Source organism: Rhinoderma darwinii, chromosome 3 (genome assembly GCF_050947455.1).
Source record: "Rhinoderma darwinii isolate aRhiDar2 chromosome 3, aRhiDar2.hap1, whole genome shotgun sequence".
Lineage (NCBI taxonomy): Eukaryota > Metazoa > Chordata > Amphibia > Anura > Rhinodermatidae > Rhinoderma > Rhinoderma darwinii.
In genome coordinates this window covers 228,614,285-228,637,684 of record NC_134689.1, presented here as the reverse complement: position 1 = coordinate 228,637,684, position 23,400 = coordinate 228,614,285, and the positions used below count along the sequence as shown (strand labels likewise).

General features: G+C 43.4%; 1 protein-coding gene across 5 annotated transcripts in view; it reads left to right on the top strand.

The window, feature by feature from the left end:
* TASOR2 (transcription activation suppressor family member 2) overlaps window positions 1-23,400 on the top strand; it is a 124,388-nt gene that overhangs the window by 48,913 nt on the left and 52,075 nt on the right. For all 5 annotated transcript variants that reach the window (XM_075857493.1, XM_075857489.1, XM_075857490.1 and 2 more), the window contains 6 exons: window positions 1,671-1,772; window positions 8,988-9,109; window positions 11,484-11,503; window positions 14,398-14,497; window positions 17,031-17,131; window positions 20,970-21,073. In XM_075857493.1, the coding sequence (XP_075713608.1) occupies window positions 9,084-9,109; window positions 11,484-11,503; window positions 14,398-14,497; window positions 17,031-17,131; window positions 20,970-21,073 (351 nt within the window). In that variant the 5' untranslated portion in view covers window positions 1,671-1,772; window positions 8,988-9,083. The remainder of the gene's footprint in view (window positions 1-1,670; window positions 1,773-8,987; window positions 9,110-11,483; window positions 11,504-14,397; window positions 14,498-17,030; window positions 17,132-20,969; window positions 21,074-23,400) is intronic.

Genomic DNA, 23,400 nt, shown 5'->3' with positions numbered 1-23,400 from the left:
GCAAATTTCCGTTAACCTAGCTGTATAGTTGTAGTAATGTAGTATAGTTATAGTAATGTAGTATTGTTATAGTAGTTCAAATAACGAATTGATTAACCATAATTTTAGTATTGTATCAAATTTGAAAGTAATGCGGCCCGTCACCTTCACATTTTTCTATGTGCGGCCCATTTACCTGGCCAAGTTTGAGACCCCTGCACTAGAGCTATGGGTGCTTCTTGGGTGGTGGGCCATATTGTAGGGCCCCTGCTCTACATGTGTGTAAGGCCGATACCGGGTCTTCTCGCCACACTTTTACTATGTTTTACAGAGTGTACGCTTTTGCATCCTCGAATGCATCTCGTGTAGGTGGAGGAGATTACAATCTGTGTTCGCTTTTCTTCCCTTGTCGGTGCCTGCTTTGGGATGTCCCCCCGGTATTCTGTGTCCCCTAATGACACCAGCAAGAAAAGTGGAATTTTTTTGTTACTTAAAAAGGTTCTGTCACCAGATTATAAGTGCCCTATCTCCTACATAATCTGATCGGCGCTGTAATGTAGATAAGTGTTTTTTCTTTAGAAAAATAATAATTTTAGATTTATGCTAATTCGTTTCTTAATAGACAACTGGGCGTGTTTTTACTTTTTACCAACTGGGCGTTGTAAAGAGAAGTGTACGAGGCTGACCAATCAGCGTCATACACTTCTCATTGTTCCAGCTTTCACTGCACAATCACACTGGAACAATGGGCTAGCGTAGTGGTGTGCATGGCCGAGATTTGCGGCTCGGACGACCGAGGAGCATCGTCCGAGGGCCGCCCGCAAATCGTGGGCCGTGCACATGGCCGCATTCATTCATTTCTATGAGCCTGGACCACAAAATACAGCCGTAATAAGACCTATCCTATATTTTTGGGGTCCAGGCTCCTGGGCAATACACGGACCGTGGAAACCACGATCGTGTGCATGGGCCCATTGAAATGAATGGGGCTGCAATTCATCCGCGTGAACTGCGGCCGCAAAAATACGTTGGTGTGCATGGGGCCTAAGTATCTGCAGGAGGAGTATAGGTTGTGTAAAAGGAGCTAACACTTTTGGCTTAGTGTCAGCCTCTTGGTGGCAGCAGTATATACACCGCTGTATTTTGTCTCTCCCCCCCCCACCACCACCACAATTAACTGGGTGAGAGAAATATATTTTTTGGTAAAAATGTATTTCGTGGGACAACAACCCCTTTAAGAATGTGTTGAAACTAAAAATAGTACAGATTTGGTCCTATTTTGTTCAGTTTTGATTCTATTAATAATACGTAATAGTGTATAATAGGATAAAGTATAGATTAATAATCGCATACAGTAGTCTAAACCAAATGCAATAAAAATACCTTAGTATGTTTAGTGTAGATGTATTTTGATGTTTCGTAGCAATAGCTATTTATGCTCCCCACGTCCTGTTTCTTCTTTTCGCTTATTGTCGTGCACATTAACCTCTGTTTATCACCTTAGCATGTTTGTTTTTTTATCCAGGATATTGTCTGAACCCTGTTGCATTTTCATTACTGTATATGTACATTAGTCAGAGCTGCGCTGTACGGTTCAATAGTTGACCACTTGATCACACAATTTAATTGGGGGAAGATCCAATATTTATCGTTCATGCTGGTAACCACAGTTGTTACTTCTTGTGTTGCAGGTACGGGATAGAGGAAATCTGACAATTCTGCAAGCACAGTAACAGTCTAGCAAGTATCGGTGTTCTTTAGAAAACCATATGCAAGCTTGTGAATTAATACAGGTACAGTGTCTTGGTATTAATATTCTTAATGTTGTTCATTTCTACTAGTGGCTTTACCCTTCTCCTAAACCATAAAATACAGTGTATGAGTGGGATAGATCCATGAAACAGCAGAAAGAGGGTATAATTATGTTTCGGATACCATTCACGTGCTAGGACAATATAGGCTTCGTTCACATCTGCGTCAGGACTCCCTTCATGGGTTCCTTCTGAGCTTTTCCGTCGGGGGAACCCACGGACGGAATCCAAACAAACAAATGGAAACCATAGGTTTCCGTTTGCATCACCATTGATATCAATGGTGACGGATCCGGTGCAAATGGTTTCCGCTTGTTACCAGTGTTTAAGGGTTCTGGCGTTTGGGCAGAATGACTGCGGTGTTCCGTCAAAATGACGGAACCCTTAAACAATGGTGACAAACGGAAACCATTTGTTTTCTGTTTGTTTCAGTTTGGATTCCGTCCATGGGTTCGCCTGACGGAAAGCTAAGGCTTAATCCATGAACGGAGTACTGACGCAGATGTAAACAAAGCGTTAGTTATTTTCCTTCATTTAGGACAATTCAGTTTCACAAAGTTTCTGGTTTGATGGAAATGCTGAAAATGTGTATTTGCCCTCAGACGTAATGGTTGACTGTTTACTGAATCCGTTATACTTTTGGTGAACCTTTGCTTTTGTAATGGGGAATTTTATCACCTGATTTATTCCCTTTACAAGAAGGATTGATTTAGGTAAGAGGGGTGGGCAATCGAGGCGAATAAAAAAAAAAAAAAAAAAATTACGGGAAGCTGCTCTCCACAACACTGTCAGCAGCTTTCAGTTGTTTACTGTGCACGTATAGAATGACAGGTGAATATTAACCCCTTAGTGACCACTAATACGCCTTTTTACGTCGATCACTAATGGGCTTTAGGCTAGGCTGACGCCTTTTCACGTCAGCCTAGTCTAAGTGCTGCACGGGTCTCCCGTGCAGGCAGGAGCCGGGGCTCTGCTGTCTGATGACAGCTGAGCTCCTGCTCCAACGCCCGCGATCGAAGTTTACTTCGATCGCGGCCGTTTAACCCGTTAAATGCCGCCGTCAATAGCGACCGCGGCATTTAACTTTGTTTACAGAGGGAGTGCGCTCCCTCTGTCACCCATCGGCGGCCCGCGAATGCAATCGGGGGTCTCCGATGGGGTGTCACGGCAGCCGGGGGCCTGATAAAAGCCCCCAGGTCTGACCTGGACATATTCCTGTTAGGACGCGCCGGAGGCACGTCCTAACAGATTGCCTGTCAGATTTACACTGACAGGCAATAATGCTCTGGTATACGAAGTATACCAAAGCATTATAGCAGCGATCGGAAGATCGCACAGTAAAGTCCCCTAGTGGGACTAATAAAATCAGTCATCAAAGTGAAATAAAGATTATTAATAAAAAGTACAGTAAAAAAATAAATCCATTTTTTTCCATAAAAAGTGGTTTTATTTAGTAAAAGTGTAAAAAAAAAAAAAAAGTACACATATGTGGTATCGCCGCGACCGTAATGACTCCATTAATAAATTTAATATGTAATTTAAACCGCAAAGTGAACACCGTAAAAAAAAAACCGCAAAAAACCATGGCGAAATTGCAATTTTTTTTCCATTGCCCCCAAAAAAGTCATAATAAAAATGAATCAATAAGTCCCATGCACCCCAAAACAGTACCATTCAAAACTACGTCTTGTCCTGCAGAAAACAAGCCCAAAAAATCACTACATTGAAGGAAAAATAAAAAAATTACGGCTCTTGGGAAGCAACGATGCAAAAGCAAATAATTTTAGTTCAAAAGTGTTTTTATTGTGCAAAAGTCGTAAAACATAAAAAAACCTCTACATATGTGGTATCGCCGTAATCTTACCGACCCATAGAATAAAGGTAACATGTTATTTACGTCGCATAGTGAATGGCGTCAATTTAAAAACGCATAGAATAATGGCGGAATTTCAGGTTTTTGTTATAATCCCCCCAAAAAAGTTTAATAAAAGTTAATATAAAAATTATATGTACCCAAAAATTGTGCTATTAAAAAGCACAACTAATCCCGCAAAAAACAAGCCCTCATACAGCTATGTAGACAAAAAAATAAAAACGTTATAGCTCTTTGAATGCGACTATAGAAAAACGAATAAAATAGCTTGGTCATTAAGGCCTAAAATGGGCTGGTCACTAAGGGGTTAATAACATTATATAAAATCTGTTGCTCTACTCTTGAGCTCTGTTATTCCTCTAGGAAATGTTTGAATAAATTGACAACTGGGTTCAGGCATACACACACTTTGACACTTTCTAACCAGAGCTGACCGCATCACTTTGTGTTGGAACACACGCTATTGACAAGTTGAATGGTAACACACACTTGTCAATTTTATTTATACATTTCCAGAAGGAATAACCGAGCAGTCCTTTCCTATAAATATTCTTGTTTAGGACTCCCCTGTTTCGTGACAGGTGAGATCTAACACCTTAACGACAAAGGACGGATATAACCGTCCTATGCAGGAGCTAGTTCCCGCATAAGGATGGATATAGCCATCCTCTGATCTCACGGTTACTGCCAGTGTACCCACTAGCTGGGCGTTCTGACGAGAAGTATCATCCACTTCTCTTCAGAACGCCCAGCTTCTGGCAGTGCAGACACTGCGTGTTCTCGAGAGATCACGCTGTGACGTCACTCACTTCCTGCCCCAGGTCCTGCATCGTGTCGGCCACATCGGCACCAGAGGCTACAGTTGATTCTGCACCAGCTGAGGGCTGGGGGCGTCCCTGCTCTGCCGGGCGAGATCGATATTAGTATCGATCTCACCCGTTTAACCCTACAGATGCGGTGCACAATAGCGAGCACCGCATCTGAATGGTTTTGGAGAGAGGGAGGGAGCTCCCTCTCATCTCACTGACACCCGGTGATAAAATCGCTGAGTGTCTGTGTCTTCTATGGCAGCCGGGAGTCTAATAAAGACCCCCAGATCTGCCTGGAGCGAATGCCTGCTAGATCATGCCGCAGGCATGACCTAGCAGATGCCTGTCCGTTTTAAACGGACAAGCAGTAATACACTGCAATACAAAAGTATTGCAGTGTATTATAATAGCGATCGGAGGATAGTGAAGTCCCCTAGTGGGACTAGTAAAAAAGTTTAATAAAGTTAATTTAAAAAAAAGTGAAACAAAAAAAATGAAAAACCCACTTTTTCCCCTTACAAAATGCTTTACTATTAAAAAAAAACTACAATAAAGCAAAAAAGTTACACATATTTGGTATCGCCGCGTCCGTAACGACCCCGACTATAAAGCTGTTACATTATTTAACCCGCACTGTGAACGCCGTAAAAAATAAAATAAAAAACAATGGAAAAATTGCTGTTTTCTGTTAATCCTGACTTAAAAAAAAATGTGATAAAAAGTGATCAAAAAGTCGCATCTACTCTCAAATGGTACCAATAAAAACTGCAAGTCGTCCCGCAAAAAACAAGACCTTATACAGCTATGCCGACGCAAAAATAAAAGTTACAGCTCTTCGAATGTGACAATGGAAAAATGTAAAAAATGGCTTGGACATTAGGGCCCAGAATGCAAGCAGGGGGAAGGGGTTAAAACACGTGCCATAGACTATTTACGGTGCAGGTTTTAGGTTGCTCAATGCGCGCTATGTATATGAACAGAGGCATCGGCAGCGCTGCTGCCTCTATTGGTCCCGGTGATCATGTGACAGCCCCAGTTACAGTGTAAAAACATGGTGTAAAAGAAGAAAGAAAAAAAAAAAGGTCTTTTCTGACCTTTGAGGGACAGACCATAGTAATAAAAAAATTTAAAAATGTAAAATAAAGTGCAAAAACAATTCACCCACCCCAAAAAAAAGTGTTCCCTCCGCCAATCATTGTTGTAATGCTAGCCCTGAGCCAATTACCCTAATATAGACATGTAGTATATTAAAATTTACGGTAGACAATGATGATCACATATAAAAGGTTTATTTTAGGGTAAAACTATGTTATTACCAGAAAAAAAAGAAGCTAAAAAGTAAAACTTATTTTTTTACTATTCTTTTCAAACTTTAAGCCTAAAAATTCTAAAATCGCAAAAAGGATGTGTAAAAAAAATAAAAATAAACCTGCATTGTCTACAGAAAAAGCAACACAAAAATCACGTCGCTAGCTCAACAAATAAAAAAGATATAGCAGTTTAACGAGTGCTAAAAAGGGCTAAACAGTGTCTGGTCCTGAAGGATCAAAATAGCCCGGTCCTGAACGGGTTAATAAAAGTTAATCAATATTATATGCATCCAAAAATGATGCAATTGCAAAATACAACACGTCCCGTAAAAAACAAGCATTTTTACGGCTATGTCGACGGAATAAATAAAAAGTTACGACTGTTGGAATGTGACCGTGAGAGAAAAAAAATCCTTGGCCATTAACGTGCAAAATGGCATGGTCATTAAGGGGTTAAAGGGGTTTTCTACTTTAAAATCTACTGAGCTTCATTTTTTTTTTTAAATTTTATTTATTAATCGCCCTTTTGTCATTCTGATTTCCTTACTGCTGAAGCAATATAACTATAAGAGACAAACTATTCATGGACTTCCTGTCAGGTGTCCACCACGCGTATGAACGTATGAGACCTCACATGACAAGAAATCCACACACAAGTTTGTGAGCAAAATGTACACATTACTTCAGCAATCAGGAGGAAATGGAAGCAGGATGCGTATTTGTAAATATTACTATTTTTTTATTTCAAGTCTGTTGAGCTACTACTTTAGTTAAATGCACAGGAAGAGAAAAGAAGAAGCTGTTCTGATGGCCGTCAGCACCTCATGACTTCCAATTGACAGAGCAGTTGTGGGAATACTTTGCAGCTGCTCTGCCCTATTAACAAAATTGTTCCCTCTTGTTAGGGTGCCTGTACATTATGCGGCTGAACCGAGGTAGTTGCCCTATGTGTCAGAGTCGTGGCTTTGCAATCTTAGGCCTTATTCACACGACAGGGTCCGCGTGTCGGCCGATAAAAACGGACGTTTTTCCTGGCCGTTTTGCATCCTTTCCGATTCTGTTCCGTGATATGTTGCCGATTTTGACCCGTTTTGCATCCGTTTTTTTCCCTGTCCGTTTTAAAATCAGATGCATTTAATTTGTACATTTTTTGCCACACACTTCCCCCTGTAGGTAGTGCCATACAGCTCCCCCTGTAGGTAGTGCCATACAGCTCCCCCTGTAGGTAGTGCCATACAGCTCCCCTTGTAGGTAGTGCCATACAGCTCCCCTTGTAGGTAATGCCACACAGCTCCCCTTGTAGGTAATGCCACACAGCTCCCCTTGTAGGTAGTGCCACACAGCTCCCCTTGTAGGTAGTGCCACACAGCTCCCCTCGTAGGTAGTGCCACACAGCTCCCCTTGTAGGTAGTGCCACACAGCTCCCCTTGTAGGTAGTGCCACACAGCTCCCCTTGTAGGTAGTGCCACACAGCTCCCCTTGTAGGTAGTGCCACACAGCTCCCCTTGTAGGTAGTGCCACACAGCTCCCCTTGTAGGTAGTGCCACACAGCTCCCCTTGTAGGTAGTGCCACACAGCTCCCCTTGTAGGTAGTGCCACACAGCTCCCCTTGTAGGTAGTGCCACACAGCTCCCCTTGTAGGTAGTGCCACACAGCTCCCCTTGTAGGTAGTGCCACACAGCTCCCCTTGTAGGTAGTGCCACACAGCTCCCCTTGTACGTAGTGCCACACAGCTCCCCTTGTAGGTAGTGCCACACAGCCGCCCCCTTGTAGGTAGTGGCACACAGCCGCCCCCTGTAGGTAGTGGCACACAGCCGCCCCCTGTAGGTAGTGGCACACAGCCGCCCCCTGTAGGTAGTGGCACACAGCCGCCCCCTGTAGGTAGTGGCACACAGCCGCCCCCTGTAGGTAGTGGCACACAGCCGCCCCCTGTAGGTAGTGGCACACAGCCGCCCCCTGTAGGTAGTGGCACACAGCCGCCCCCTGTAGGTAGTGGCACACAGCCGCCCCCTGTAGGTAGTGGCACACAGCCGCCCCCTGTAGGTAGTGGCACACAGCCGCCCCCTGTAGGTAGTGGCACACAGCCGCCCCCTGTAGGTAGTGGCACACAGCCGCCCCCTGTAGGTAGTGGCACACAGCCGCCCCCTGTAGGTAGTGGCACACAGCCGCCCCCTGTAGGTAGTGGCACACAGCCGCCCCCTGTAGGTAGTGGCACACAGCCGCCCCCTGTAGGTAGTGGCACACAGCCGCCCCCTGTAGGTAGTGGCACACAGCCGCCCCCTGTAGGTAGTGGCACACAGCCGCCCCCTGTAGGTAGTGGCACACAGCCGCCCCCTGTAGGTAGTGGCACACAGCCGCCCCCTGTAGGTAGTGGCACACAGCCGCCCCCTGTAGGTAGTGGCACACAGACTCCTTGTACACAGTCACCCCCATAGATGGCACCCCCCCCCTTACTTTCCTGTAGGGGACTGCTCCAGAAGAAATCCCTCACATCACTGTCCATATATGGACAGTGAAGTGAGGGACGTCTCCTGGTTTGGAATCCCCTGCCACAGCGGTGGGGATTCCGCTTCAGAAGGCCCTGACGTCACTGTGTCCATATATGGACAGTGAAGGCAGGGACTTCTTCTCCTAAAGCGTAATCCCCGGCCACATCGCCGGGGATTCCACTCCAGAAGTCCTGACGTCACTGTGTCCATATATGGACACACTGCAGTCAGGGACTTCTGCTGGAGCGGAGTCCCCAAGCGTTGCCGAAGCTGTGGCCGGGGATTGGGGATTCCTCTCCTACAGGGAGCAAAAAAAAATACCCTCCTCCTCACATGCACTGTAAGGAGGAGAAGGAGAGAGAGCGAGCGACGGAAGACACGACCGTCACTTGGAGCACATTCAAGTGATGGCCGTGTATTACCCGGCCCCATAGACTTCTATGGGAGCCGGGAGAACGGCCGAAAATAGGGTATGTCCCATTTTTTGACGGCCGGGTCAAATCAATTACAGTTAGAATGATGTAAAAGTCACGTACCCCTCAGTGTTGGGGAGCCTTCATAAATATGCCGTTTTGTACGCACACCGTTAGAACTTTCCCTCTATTCCCCACAGTGAAGTAAAATTCTAATATATTTATATATACTCATGTACTCCGTGGATATAATGATATATCTTTTATAATTGGTATTATTTTTTATTATTTTTACCTTTTCAGGGTTAACCGAATGGATTCCACAATGGCAGACGACTTCATAAGTCAACATCGTTCTGAATTATAATTGTTCATATCTTATTGATTTTTAAAAAAAGCATGTTGATGTTGGCGGACTCTGATATGTAAGTCGTTACTAAAACTTGACCCGATTACATTTATTAAAACACTGTCACATTAAAGAGTTATTCCCATTTCAGACGTTTATGGCATATCCACAGGATAGATGCTCTGGGACCCACACCTATATCGAGGCCCTTTGCTGGGCTGTTTCCGTAACTCCCATAGAACAGAATAGAGAGCCGTGCGCATGGATGAGTCTACTTGGTCCCGGTCTGGAATCGGTGGCCAGCTGGTGCCTCACCAAGTGGGACAGCGGTTGGGTGACCCCTGTTCTTAACATAGGTGTTGGTCTCAGAATAGGGACCCACATCTTTGAGACGTTTATGGCATATCCTGTGGATGGGAATAACCTTTTAAGCAAATTTAAGTAAAAACCCCTAATGCACATTGTTTCTATTGCTTACGGTGTAGGTAGGCTAACGTGTCCTCTGGGGCAAAGCTGTTAACATCTCTTGAACTTTTCGAGAGACTTTATTGTGCGCATTGAAACAGTGATAGTTTTCCGTATTTTCATAATCCTAGCCAAGCCCTCTGACATAAGCCATGCTATCAAAACGAACCCTATTAATATAAAAACCGTTTTCAATACTGTGGTTTGCACTGTCCAAATAAATATCAACAAACAGAGCCTGAATAATATTGCCATACTATGATCAAATAATATCACCCCACAGAGCTACATAATCGTACCACTGAGGTGCCGAAGTTTTATTTCCATGCAGTAAAATAATAAAATTATTATATGGAACCCAAATACTACTAGCATACAGTGGCCAAATAATACAGCCTTATAGTGCTCATAGACTATTACAGAGGTCAAATAATACCGCCATGTAGAGTACAAATAATACTGCCGCACAGTGCATGAATAATACTGCAATACATTGATCAAATAGTACCCTCGCGTTGCCCACATTATACCACCATACAATGCCCAAATAAATACAGTAGTCTCTCCAAGTTACAATATAAATTTGTTCCGAGAACAGAGAAAGCCCCCTCCCTCTGTCAAATGAACAACCATTGTAACGTCAAAATCTTGTAAGTTGACACTGACTCTGTGGAAAACTAGTAATTGGTTCCAAAGCCAGCAAAATGTCAGCCTAAAATTATTTAGAAAAAAAATAACTAATACAGATAAAGCAAGTGCCTCACTTTCTATGTAGGGCTAAGCATCTTCTTCAGGGTCTTGTACAGTAGTAATAAAATGGAGAAAGATGCCACTGGGCAGGCAATGCGTACATGCACTTCAGTTCTACAGTGCCAACGGGTCTACTCGCTCTGCTTGCTCCTAATATCAAGAGATAATGCCCATTCTGAATGTCTGAATCTTCAAACCAAGTGCTTGAGCCTCAGATGGCCACTGTCTATAACTTGAAACCACATTCAGCTTACAATGCTATGATGACCCAGGAAAGGTCATAGTAAGTTAAAAACACTGTAATGTATGGATATTGCATGATATATTTCAGCAACATTACAGTGTCCAAATAACCATCATACTGTGTGCATTTGATGCTGCCATAGAGTACCTAGATGTACACATTCATAATTACACCGCAGAGCCACTGCGAAGATGTCTTTTTAAATATGTTCATTGGCCGGACAGATGAGTCTGCTCGATTGTTCCCAGGGAATTAATGATCCACTTAACTGTTTGGTACAGGCAGGGGCACATCTGTAATTCTATTCTAAACATAAGAGGGCAGCAAAAAAATTACGGATTACCAAAATGAAAGAATACTCAAAGCTTCAAAAATTACTGAACCAGGAGCTGTAGGGGGGGAAAGAGAACCCAGATAAGAGCGGGTAGAGGGGTAAATCTTCAGCTCTAGTTAAGGGTATGTTCACACGCAAACTCAAAGTCTGAAAATATGGAGCTGTTTTCAAGGGAAAACCGCTTTTGATTTTCAGACGGTTTTTTAGCCACTTGCGATTTTCGCTGCGTTTTTTACGGCCGTTTTTGGAGCGATTTTCAATGGAGTCTATGAAAAACGTCTCCAAGAAGTGACCTGCACTTCATTTTCGCGGCCGTTTTTCAAAACGGCCGCTTAAAAAAACGGCCCATCGGAACAGAGCGCTGTTTTTTCCATTGCAATCAATGGGCAGATGTTTAGAGGCGTTCTGCTTCCGATTTTTCAACCGTTTACGGCCCGAAAAACGGCAGAAAATAGGCCGTGTGAACATACCCTAGGAGTTGCAGAGGGCGACTAAGTGTAGGGACCTTTCATTTCTTATTTTAGAACAAAACGGGAATTGAGAAGCTAAAGGCAGTTTATTGATTTGTAACAATTTTCAGGTGTATTGAAAGTAGAATATTTTCTACAATTCCCCATATATGAATATTTCATTTATTTTTTTTTTTGGGTTTTGCAGGATCCATTTGAACAATGCAGGTATGTTCCTTTTTGGTCTTCATGTGTTAAAGAGGTTGTCTTATCATTAAACATCATATTCATTGTAGAAATATAAGTGTTTTCCATTTACATGCTGTTAAAAAAACAAACAAAAAAAACAGTCCAGTGAAGAGTTATGACGTTTAGTTACATAGTATTGCGCCACCTGGTGTTCAGTGTATAGCAATGTGCAGGTCTTCCTACCGGTCTGAGTGCTGATGGACATGCATGCTCACTCCCCTCACAGCCGGGTCTCTGCATAGTGATCCTTTGTTGTGCCCTGCTTGTCAGGGAAGGAGCAGAGCCTCTGCGGTAGCATGGCAGTATAGTTTAGGAGACTAGTTTTTCTTAGCTGCTTAGGATTGTGAAGCTCTGCATCCTAACAGCAGATGTGAACCTGCACATGCCCACTGAGTATTTGTTTTATTTCGTTACATTTTCATTGGTTTCTAAAGGAGTGTGTACTTCGGGTGCCACACAGTATATGCCTTCACTTCTCTGGAGCCCATGTTACCTATCTGCAGAGGAAGTAAGAAGGGACTTTGTCAGCTGCCAGAGGTCAAAGGAGACTAATTCTGCTCAGAGTCCTTCCCTCAGCATCACAGATTAACAGCAGCACCAAGGGGGACACAGGGAAGCAAAAACTTCAAATTACTTTAACCCTTTAAAGGGGTTTTCCCATGAGACATTTGACATCCACAGGATGTGTCATAAATGTAAGATATATATGTGGGTCCCGCCTCTGGGACCCGCACCTATCTACAGAGGTGGGACCTGCATCTGTCTGACATTTGTGACATATCCTGTGTATATATCATAAATGTCTCCCCTGGGAAAACCCCTTTAACAACGAACGATGGATATATCCGTCACGAGCGGGTGCTGATTCCCGCATCGCTACTGATATCAGTCTTTCGAATCTCGTGGGTACCGCCACTGTACTCAAGAGATCAGCGGCAGCAGCAGAACTGTTATACACAGCCAGGCTTATGCCGCAACTGCAGGAATTGGAGGGAACTCGGATTCCAGAAGTTTAATCCATTAAATGCCGTGGTCAATGGCAACTGCAGCATCTAAGTTGTTTGACAGAGGGAGGGGGCTCCCTCTGTCAGCCCATTGGCTCACCTGCAATGCGTGCGGTGGTAATGGGTTACCATGGCAGCCGGGAGCCTAGTAAAGCCATGTCCTAATAGGTTGCCTGTCCGTTTTACTCTGATGGGCAATAATGCTTTGGAATGTGAACTATTTCTACCGACCTCTAGAATAAAGTTAACATGTTATTTTTACCGCACGGTAAACGGTGGAAAAAAAAACCCCAAAAAAACAATGGCGTAATTCGATTTCCTTCTTCTAAAAAAAATACATTTAAGCTAAATCAATAAATTATATAAACCCCATTAATGTGCCATTGAAAAATACAGCTCGTCCCACAAAAAATAAGCCCTCATACAGCTACATTGATGGAAAAATAACAATAGTTATGGCCCTTGAAATGTGAAGATGAAAAAAAAAAAAAAAAAATTGGTTTGGTCAATAAGGCCCAAACAGACTTGGTCATTAAGGGGTTAAAACAGCTATTCAGCTATTTCTGGACTATTGCTATGAAAATTATTTGTGGGAAAACCCCTTTAACAGTACCTTAGAAATATGTCATATTCTTACTAGGGATGCATCGAAACTTCGATACGGTTTCGATACTCTGCATCCCCAAACGGTTCGATACCGTTGTTTCATGTATTTCGATACTTAGCTGTGCGTCCGCACAGCTCAGTATTGTAACACATGTATGTATGAGAGCGGGGCTGCTGCTGTGTAATACAGTCATTGCCCCGCTCCTGAGTCCTGATAACAAGTGTGCGCCGTCAGGATGATGTGATGCAGCCGGCGCTGCACTAATGAGCGGCGTCACTGAAGACAGAACATGGCGGGCGCACTACAAAACTCCCTCATGTTCTGTCTTCATTGTCTGAACCGCCGCTTATTAGTGCAGCGCCGGCCGCATCACCTCATTCTGACCGCACACGCACTTCCTGTCAGGAGCGGGGCAATGGCTGTATTACACAGCCGCAGCCCTGCTGGCTGAGACAAGAGAAACCTCATCTCCACCGCTATTCCCCTGAATGCTGAGATCACAGCGGACTGCAGCATTCAGGGGAAAATGGGAAGAATTCCTGTGACGCGATTGAGCGATATACCATATATGGGCAGGCAGCCCAGGGTCCATTGAAGGACCCCAGGGCTGTCTTGCCATATTTCCTGTTAGGGCATACTTAGGTATGTCCTAACAACTGCCTGTGTACTATCAGTACACAGGCTAATGTACTGTAATATAGATATATGCCTGTACATGAAAGTTTAAAAAATAAAGTAAAAACATAAAGAAATGTTAAATTTAAAAAAACAATACACATGCACCTTTTTTACAATAAACCTTAAAATAAGTCTCAATACATAAAACATACATTCAGTATTGGCGCGGCCGTAATAACCTGCACAACAATTTTTTTGCATCATTTATGATGTGTACGCTATAAAAACTGCTTTCTATCACTAATTGTGAGGCACGAGGTGTGATGAATTTAACCTCCATGTTCCTCACATTAATAGTAATTAACCCCATCATGTACCTTACACATTAACCCATCATGACTGAGAAACATGATGGGGATAATTACTATTAATGTGAGGCACGTGGAGGTTAAATTCATCACACCTCAAGCCTCACATCAGAAAATAGAAGAATTTTTTTATTTTCTTACTGTTGGCAAAGTATCGAATTGGTATCGAAATCGCAAAACTAAACGAAGTATCGGTATCTAAGTCCAAATTCTGGTATCGTGACATCCCTAATTCTTACCTTTTTTGTATCTTTTTTTTAATTCTTTTTATTTTAGCACTGTATAATGCATGGAAAGGACCGCTTTATATCCGTGAACAGTTGGTGTGCCATATTGCTTTACAGGCATCAAGCACTTGCAGTATTCCCGCTCAACTGTAAGTAAGAACAGACTTTCTTCCTTAGACCCTTTGGGGCAGATTTACTTAGACCGGCATTTTATATGCCAGTCTTCATATGAAGCCCAAAGGGGTGAGTCCTTGAAGCAGTAACACCCACAGGCTCCTGTAGCAGTGACACTCCCAGGCCCCCATATAGACCGCCTCAGGTTCCTTAGGCCTAATGCACATGACTGTGGTGGTTGATCTATGGATCCTAGTGTCCGTATTTGGGTCTGTAATGCTTGAGTTGCTTCTGCAACCGTTCTGTATGTTTGTATATTACGCCCGTGTTATTTCCCAGTCCGCAATCCTAGAAAGTTCACGTGATCGGATTTCCTAGGTGTTTGTTAACGTATCTGAAAAATGTGGACGGCACACACATGGCTTCCGTCTTCTGTCCATTATTTTTGCAGACTCCTAGACATGAATGGCAGCATGGGTCCACTAAACCGTACAGGGATAGGATATTTTCTATAATTTGTGGAACAGAATAATGGATCCGCAAAAGATACTGATGTGTGCATGGCTCCATATAAATGGCTGTGTGCAAACTCGCATCCACCATGCGCCTTAACGCCCTGAGCAGTTAGCAGCATCTTCCTCAGGGACACTTTTGGGCTCATTTGTGATGTCAGTAGATTGCCCTTGATACAAAAAAATATGTATTTTCAAATATGCAGATTAAAATCACAGCAAGCCCTTAATAAATATTGGTGTGTGTGTGTGTGTGTGTGTGTGTGTATATATGTGTATGTATGTGTGTGTGTGTGTGTGTATATATATATATATATATATATATATATATATATATATATATATATATATATATATATATATATATACACACACACACAGTGAAGGAAATAAGTATTTGATCCCTTGCTGATTTTGTAAGTTTGCCCACTGTCAAAGACATGAACAGTCTAGAATTTTTAGGCTAGGTTAATTTTACCAGTGAGAGATAGATTATATTAAAAAAAAAAAACAGAAAATCACAGTCAAAATGATAGATATTTATTTGCATTGTGCACAGAGAAATAAGTATTTGATCCCCTACCAACCATTAAGAGTTCAGCCTCCTCCAGACCAGTTACACGCTCCAAATCAACTTGGTGCCTGCATTAAAGACAGCTGTCTTAAATGGTCACCTGTATAAAAGACTCCTGTCCACAGACTCAATTAATCAGTCTGACTCTAACCTCTACAACATGGGCAAGACCAAAGAGCTTTCTAAGGATGTCAGGACAAGATCATAGACCTGCACAAGGCTGTAATGGGCTACAAAACCATAAGTAAGATGCTGGATGAGAAGGAGACAACTGTTGGTGCAATAGTAAGAAAATGGAAGACATACAAAATGACTGTCAATCGACATCGATCTGGGGCTCCATGCAAAATCTCACCACGTGGGGTAGCCTTGATCCTGAGGAAGGTGAGAGCTCAGCCGAAAACTACACGGGGGGAACTTGTTAATGATCTCAAGGCAGCTGGGACCACAGTCACCAAGAAAACCATTGGTAACACATTACGCCGTAATGGATTAAAATCCTGCAGTGCCCGCAAGGTCCCCCTGCTCAAGAAGACACATGTACAGGCCCGTCTGAAGTTTGCAAATGAACATCTGGATGATTCTGAGAGTGATTGGGAGAAGGTGCTGTGGTCAGATGAGACTAAAATTGAGCTCTTTGGCATTACCTCAACTCGCCGTGTTTGGAGGAAGAGAAATGTTGCCTATGACCCAAAGAACACCGTCCCCAATGTCAAGCATGGACGTGGAAACATTATGTTTTGGGGGGTGTTTCTCTGCTAAGGGCACAGGACTACTTCACTGCATCAATGGGAGAATGGATGGAGCCATGTACCATCAAATCCTGAGTGACAACCTCCTTCCCTCCACCAGGACATTAAAAATGGCTCGTGGCTGGGTCTTCCAGCACGACAATGACCCGAAACATACAGCCAAGGCAACAAAGGAGTGGCTCAAAAAGAAGCACATTAAGGTCATGGAGTGGCCTAGCCAGTCTCCAGACCTTAATCCCATCGAAAACTTATGGAGGGAGCTGAAGATCCGAGTTGCCAAGCGACAGCCTCAAAATCTTAATGATTTACAGATCTGCAAAGAGGAGTGGGACAAAATTCCATCTAACATGTGTGCAAACCTCATCAACTACAAAAAACGTCTGACTGCTGTGCTTGCCAACAAGGGTTTTGCCACCAAGTATTAAGTCTTGTTTGCCAAAGGGATCAAATACTTATTTCTCTGTGCACAATGCAAATAAATATATATAATTGTGACAACGTGATATCTGTTTTGTTTTTTTTATATATAATCTTATCTCTCACTGGTAAAATTAACCTAGCCTAAAAATTCTAGACTGTTCATGACTTTGACAGTGGGCAAACTTACAAAATCAGCAAAGGATCAAATACTTATTTCCTTCACTGTATATAATGAATTTATTACTTTTGTTGTTTTATATAAAGACTTAATTATGTGTGACTTTGTATTGTGTTAAATTGCATAAACTAGGTCAGAGAAACTAGATATTAAAGAAGTAATCCCATTGTCTGAATTAAGAAAAAAGTTACCAGAAGATGTATTCCAGAAGACCAATTTAACAGGTCAAGAAGGTAAAACTTGAGCATCATGTAACTTGGTAGTTTGTAGCATGTTGTGTTTTGTTATTCAACATGATCTTCCTCCTTAAAATGAGGTCACCAGGAAATATAAATCCGAAAAGAATACTGATAATTAAAAACAATTGAACAGATGTTTTCAATATATTTATATTTTAGCGGCAGAAGTTCTTTGAAAATGTCTTTTAAATGGATATAATCTAGTTACGTGCACACAGTCTATTTCCGGTGAAGTACTATAAGCTGGGGTTTTAATGATCATTCTCCTCCAATAGTTAGATCTAAACTGCTGACTTGTTCCTCCACCACTGCATGGTACCAAGGAAGAATTCTATTGGGCACTCATCGGATCTCTCCTTAATAATGCTCCCTCGTTTCAATTCTTTTTTACTAATAGGGCTCACATTTCATCATTGTTCATGGTTGTAGGTTCTATTAAAATATTATGGATACAACCTCATGCCAGAGGCTACAAATAGACGGCTGTTGAATTTTTTTGTTTGCTATTTTTGTCAAAACTACTAAGCGCTTTTTAGGCTGGTTTCACATTTGGTTTCCGTTTGGAATTTTGAGGCAGATTTCCTCTGCCTGCACGCCGATTTTCGTTGCTTTTTCACCCGTCGCTATTGAGCGCCGCGGGCATAAAACGTTGCGAAATACGCTTTCTCTGCCTCCAATTGATGTCAATGGGAGGTCAGAGGCGTAAACGCCGGAAAATAGGGCATGTCCCTCCTTTTTTCCGTGAGCCGGTTTTTCCGCTCGCGTGAAAAAAACTCCTCCGCCTCCCATTGAAATCAATGGGAGGCATTTTCGGCTTTTTTTTGGTGCGTTTTCCGACTCTATTTCCGTGTAAAAAAACTCTGTGAACTGGCCCTTAGGCACGCTTAATTTAAATACCTGAATTTTAAAAATACTTCAGTATGTATAATTTCTTGCTTGAGATACCAGGCGAAAACCGCCCCTGAATTTCAGACGTTTTTGCAAGTACTCGCGTTTTTCGCGGCGTCTTTTACGGACGTAATTGGAGCTGTTTTTCAATGGAGTCAATGAAAAAAGGTTCCAAAAACGTCCCAAGAAGTGACATGCACTTCTTTGACGCGGGCGTATTTTTACGCGCCGTCTTTTGACAGCGACGTGTAAAATTACAACTCGTCTGCACAGAACATCGTAAAACCCATTGCAAGCAATAGGCCGATGTTTGCAGACGTAATGGAGCCGTCTTTTCGGGCGTAATTCGAGGCGTAAAACGCCTGAATTACGTCTGAAAATAGCTCGTGTGCACATACCCTAAGAGGAGTATTTTCAGAATGGACAATTATTACCGATCACTAGAAAGGCGGATCTAGAGACCCTGTTCCTCCTCGCTGCACCTTCCGCAGTGAATATGAGCTTGAATGAATCGGCAGTCGAGCATCCGATCTGCCGCTACGTTTATAGTCTTTGGGACTGAGTTAAGTAGCCGAGCGCTGTACTTGGCTATTTCCATCAGTCCCATAGACTTTTAATGGGACCGCACCGCATGTGCTCGTCTGCAGCTCCTTTTTAAAGTTCTCCTCATATGCACACGACCGTATTTTTTCCCACCTGTAAATACTGGCGTAAATACGGGTCCGGTGTCACACGTATTCCACCCGTTTTGCACCAGTATTTACGAACCCGTGCCCGTAAATATGGGTCCGGTGTTACCCGTATTTACGGGCACGTTTTTGGCGGCAAAATAGCACTGCACTAATCGGCAGCCCCTTCTCTCTATCAGTGCAGGATAGAGAGAAGGGACAGCCCTTTCTGTAATAAAAGTTAAAGAAATTCATACTTACCCGGCCGTTGTCTTGGTGACGCGTCCCTCTCTTCACATCCAGCCCGACATCCCTGGATGACTCGGCAGTCCATGTGACCGCTGCAGCCTGTGATTGACCTGTGATTGGCTGCAGCGGTCACATGGCCTGAAACGTCATCCAGGACGTCGGGCCGGATGTCGAGAGGGACGCGTCACCAAGGCAACGGGCGGGAGACCGGACTGGAGGAAGCAGGAAGTTGTCGGTAAGTATGAAAGTCTTTTATTTTTATTTTTTACAGGTTTATACTGATCGGTAGTCACTGTCCAGGGTGCTGCAAGAGTTACTGCCGATCAGTTAACTCTTTCAGCTCCCTGGACAGTGACTATTTACTGACGTCGCTTAGCAACGCTGCCGTAATGACTTCTATGGACTGTCCGTGCCGTTATTACGGCCTGAAATAGGACATGTTCTATCTTTTTCAACGGCACGGGCACCTTCCCGTGAGAAAACGGGAAGGCACCCGTCGCCAATAGAAGTCTATGAGCCCGTTATTACGTGTCGTAATTACGACCCGTAATAACGGGAGTTTTTACGGTCGTGTGCATGAGGCCTCACTGCGGTCCGGTTAGTGATCAGGCACTTATCACCTGTCCTGTGCATAGGTGATAATTGTCCATTCTGGGCTAGTTATATACCAGCTCGCGGGAGAAAGAAGGGACATGCCCTATCTTGGCGCGATTACGCTTCTGACCTCCCATTGACATCAATGGGAAGCAGAGAAAGCGTATTTCACTGCGTTTTATGCCCGCGGGGCTCAATGGCCGCGGGAGAAAAACGCTGCGAAAATCGACGTGCAGGCAGATTAAAATCTGCCTCAAACTTCCAAACGGAATTTTGAGGCAGATTTTCCGCCTGCAAAAAACTGTGAACCCAGCCTTAAGGCTATTTTCACACGGGGTATTTTGCCGAGTTTTTTGACGCGGAAACCGCGTCGCAAAACTCGGCAGAAACGGCCCGAGAACGCCTCCCATTGATTTCAATGGGAGGCGTCGGCGTCTTTTTCCCGCAAGCAGTAAAACTGCCTCGCGGGAAAAAGAAGCGACATGCCCTATCTTCGGGCGCTTTCGCCTACGACCTCCCATTGACTTCAATGGAAGGCAGGAGAAAGCGTATTTCTCGCTGTTTTATGCCCGCGGCGCTCAATGGCCGCGGGCGAAAAACGGCGAGATAATTCCCGCGAAAATCGGCGTGCAGGCAGAGGAATATCTGGCTCAAAGTTCCAAACGGAATTTTGAGGCAGATATCCCTCCCTCAAAATACTCCGTGTGAACATAGCCTTAAAGTGATTAAATGTTCATATCTGCAGGAGTAGTGAATATCTCTGCTATTTGGAGTTTTTTTGACACGTTTTTTGAAGTTGAAACCGCGCCGGAAACCGTGCCAAAAAATGGCCGAAAATGCCTCTCATTGCTTTCAATGGGAGGCGGAGGAGTTTGTTTTACCGCGAGCGGAAAAACTGTCTCACGATAAAAAGAAGTATCATGCCCTATCTTCGGGCGTTTACGCCTCCGACCTCCCATTGACATCAATGGGAGGCAGAGAAAGCGTATTTCGTGGCAAACCGCGTGCAGGCAGGTCAAAAGCTGCCTCAAAATCCCAAACGGAATTTTGAGGCAAAATTTTCCTCCTGCAAAAAACAAATTATGGCCCACACAGACTTTTTTTGACCAGTTTTTTGTCGCAAAAACCGTCCGAAAATATGGACGCGTTTTTTTTTACCGCGAGCAGAAAAGCCGCCTCGCGGTGAAAAGAAGCGACGTGACTCATCTTGAGGCGGTTTCCGCCTCCAAAACCCCATTTCAATCAGTGAGAGTCAGGAAAAAAATGCCTCAACGAGTGTTTTGACCAATTTTTGTCAAACCACTGTGCAAAAAACGTCTGGAGCAGTTTTTGCAGGGGGAATTTTCCTCCTGCAAAAAACTCAGTGTGAACACAGCCTATAGTGTTTTTATTGACTAGTTTTGTTTTCTCATCATGTTTTGCTTTCCCTTCAGTTTCTTGCGGAGATATCTACTACAGCCTTTATCCAGTAAAAACATCAAATATTGTTGGGTCTGAGCTTGATAAGGTGCAGAAGTGCTTAAAAGATCAGGATTTGGTAAGAATATGATTTTAAAATGCAAATAGTGACTTTTTTCTTTCTGTCCATGTCTGGGCATTCATTTTAAATGTTCAAAACAAGACTGGTTTCCAGGAAACACAATTTGGCAATATGGCCATTGCTGAACAGGGTTGACACAGTGTTCTGTGTGGACAAGAATTGGTAGAAATGTCACTGCTCCATGCAGTGACTCTATTGCACACTGTCATGTGACATTACCAGGGGTTATAGTTGCAACAGCCACAGTGTATACCTAAGGCCTCATGCACACGAACGTATTTTTCTCCTCCCGTAAATACGGGTCCTTGGTCACACGTATTCGACCCGTATTGCACCCGTATTTACAGGCACATTTTCGCTGCAAAATTGCACTGCACTAATCGGACGCCCCTTCTCTCTATCAGTGCAGGATAGAGAGAAGGGGCAGCCCTTTCCGCAGTAAAAGTAAAAGAAATTCATACTTACCCGACCGTTGCCTTGGTGACGCGTCCCTCTCGACATCCAGCCCGACCTCCCTGGATGACGCAGCAGTCCGTGAGACCGCTGCAGCCTGTGATTGGCTGCAGCGGTCACATGGGCTGTAACGTCATCCCGGGAGGACGGACTGGAGGAAGAAGCAGGGAGTTCTGGATAAGTAGGAACGTCAACTTCTTTTTTTTTATTTTTTTTTATTTTTTTTTACAGGTTGATCTATATTGTGATCGGTAGTTTCTGTCCAAGGTGCTGAAAGAGTTACTGCCGATCGTTTAACTCTTTCAGCACCCTGGACAGTGACTATCCCCTGACGTGGCCTAGCAACGCACCGTAATTACGGGAGCCCCATAGACTAATATTTGTCTGCCCGTGCCGTAATTACGGCCTGAAATAGGACCTGTTCTATATTTTTCAACGGCACGGGCACCTTCCCGTAAGCATACGGGGAGGTAACCGTGGCCAATAGAAGTCCATGGGCCCGTAAAAACATGCTGTAATTACGGATGTTTTTTACGTTCGTGTGCATGGGGCCTAAGCAAGTATATTTTTTTTAATCAAAGTAGCTCATTTTTGCATGCATCTTGAAAACTAATCCCCAGACAACCCCTTTTAAATGCTTTGTACAACTTTTGAAATCGTATTTTTTTTTTACATTTTTTTATTTAATAAAAATATCTATCAGTGGGATTGGTGCAACTTTCAAAAAACTTTTTAGCAAAAATTATTTAAACTTTTAAAGATACAACTGCTTTGCACTCTGTATAGTGCCCGAAGACCTGAATCAGGTCAGCGGCACTGACGGGTTCAGTGTCAGAGGGATCCACCTGTAATCTATCACATCTAAATTATGAACTTAGATGTGATCGATAGCTCGAACCTGCATGTCAGAGACACGCAGGACCCGCTGTCACTGAACCAGTCAGTCCCGCAGACGTGACAGATACAGGTTTTGGAGCTAAATACAGCTGCTCTGTATACAGAAGACAAAGCAGCTCTATCTCCAAAAAGTAAAAAATTATTTTTAATAAAAAGTATTTTGAAAGTTGAACCAATCACACTGACGCTGTTTCTGATTAAGGCTATGTTCACACGTAGTCTTTTGACGCAGAAACCGCGCCGCAAAACTCGTCAAAAAACTTGTCAAAAACGGCCCTAAAATGCCTCCCGTTGATTTCAATGGGAGGCGGGGGCGGTTTTCTCCTGCGAGCGGTAAAAAGAAGCGACATGCCCTATCTTCGGGCGTTTACGCCTCTGACCTCCCATTGACATCAATGGGAGGCAGAAAAAGCATATTTCGCTGCGTTTTATGCTCGCGGCTCACAATGGCCGCGGGCGAAAAATGCAGCAAAAATCGGCGTGCAGGGAGAGGAAAATCTGCTTAAAACTTCAAAACAGAATTTAAAGGCAGAAATTCCGCCTGCAAAAAACTCTGTGTGAACATGGCCTTATTGTGTTAAATGTTTAGTCAGTTGCCATTAAAAAGTGACCACCTATTCTCGGCAAAGAGGAATCTAGGAGTGAATTTAATTGCTATGAAGTTAGCTACTCAACATAAGCATCAAAATACACTGAACATCTGATGTCTACGTTAAACCCACAGAATGTTTTCTCCCCACACGTGTATTCATTGTAGCTTCATGTTAAAGTTGCAAGTGCTTTCTTACCTTGATCTGGGAGATCTTTAAAATAGTAATCCTGCAATTATCATCTTCATTGCTGGTAAATTCTTAATCTTCGTGTAAAATAAAGCTTTTCCTAACTACCATACCAAGCGGTGGTTTTTACTTTTACTTTGTTTGCCAGTAAACTGAAAGTGAAAGCTTCTGTGCAGAAAGCAGCTTTCGATTCTC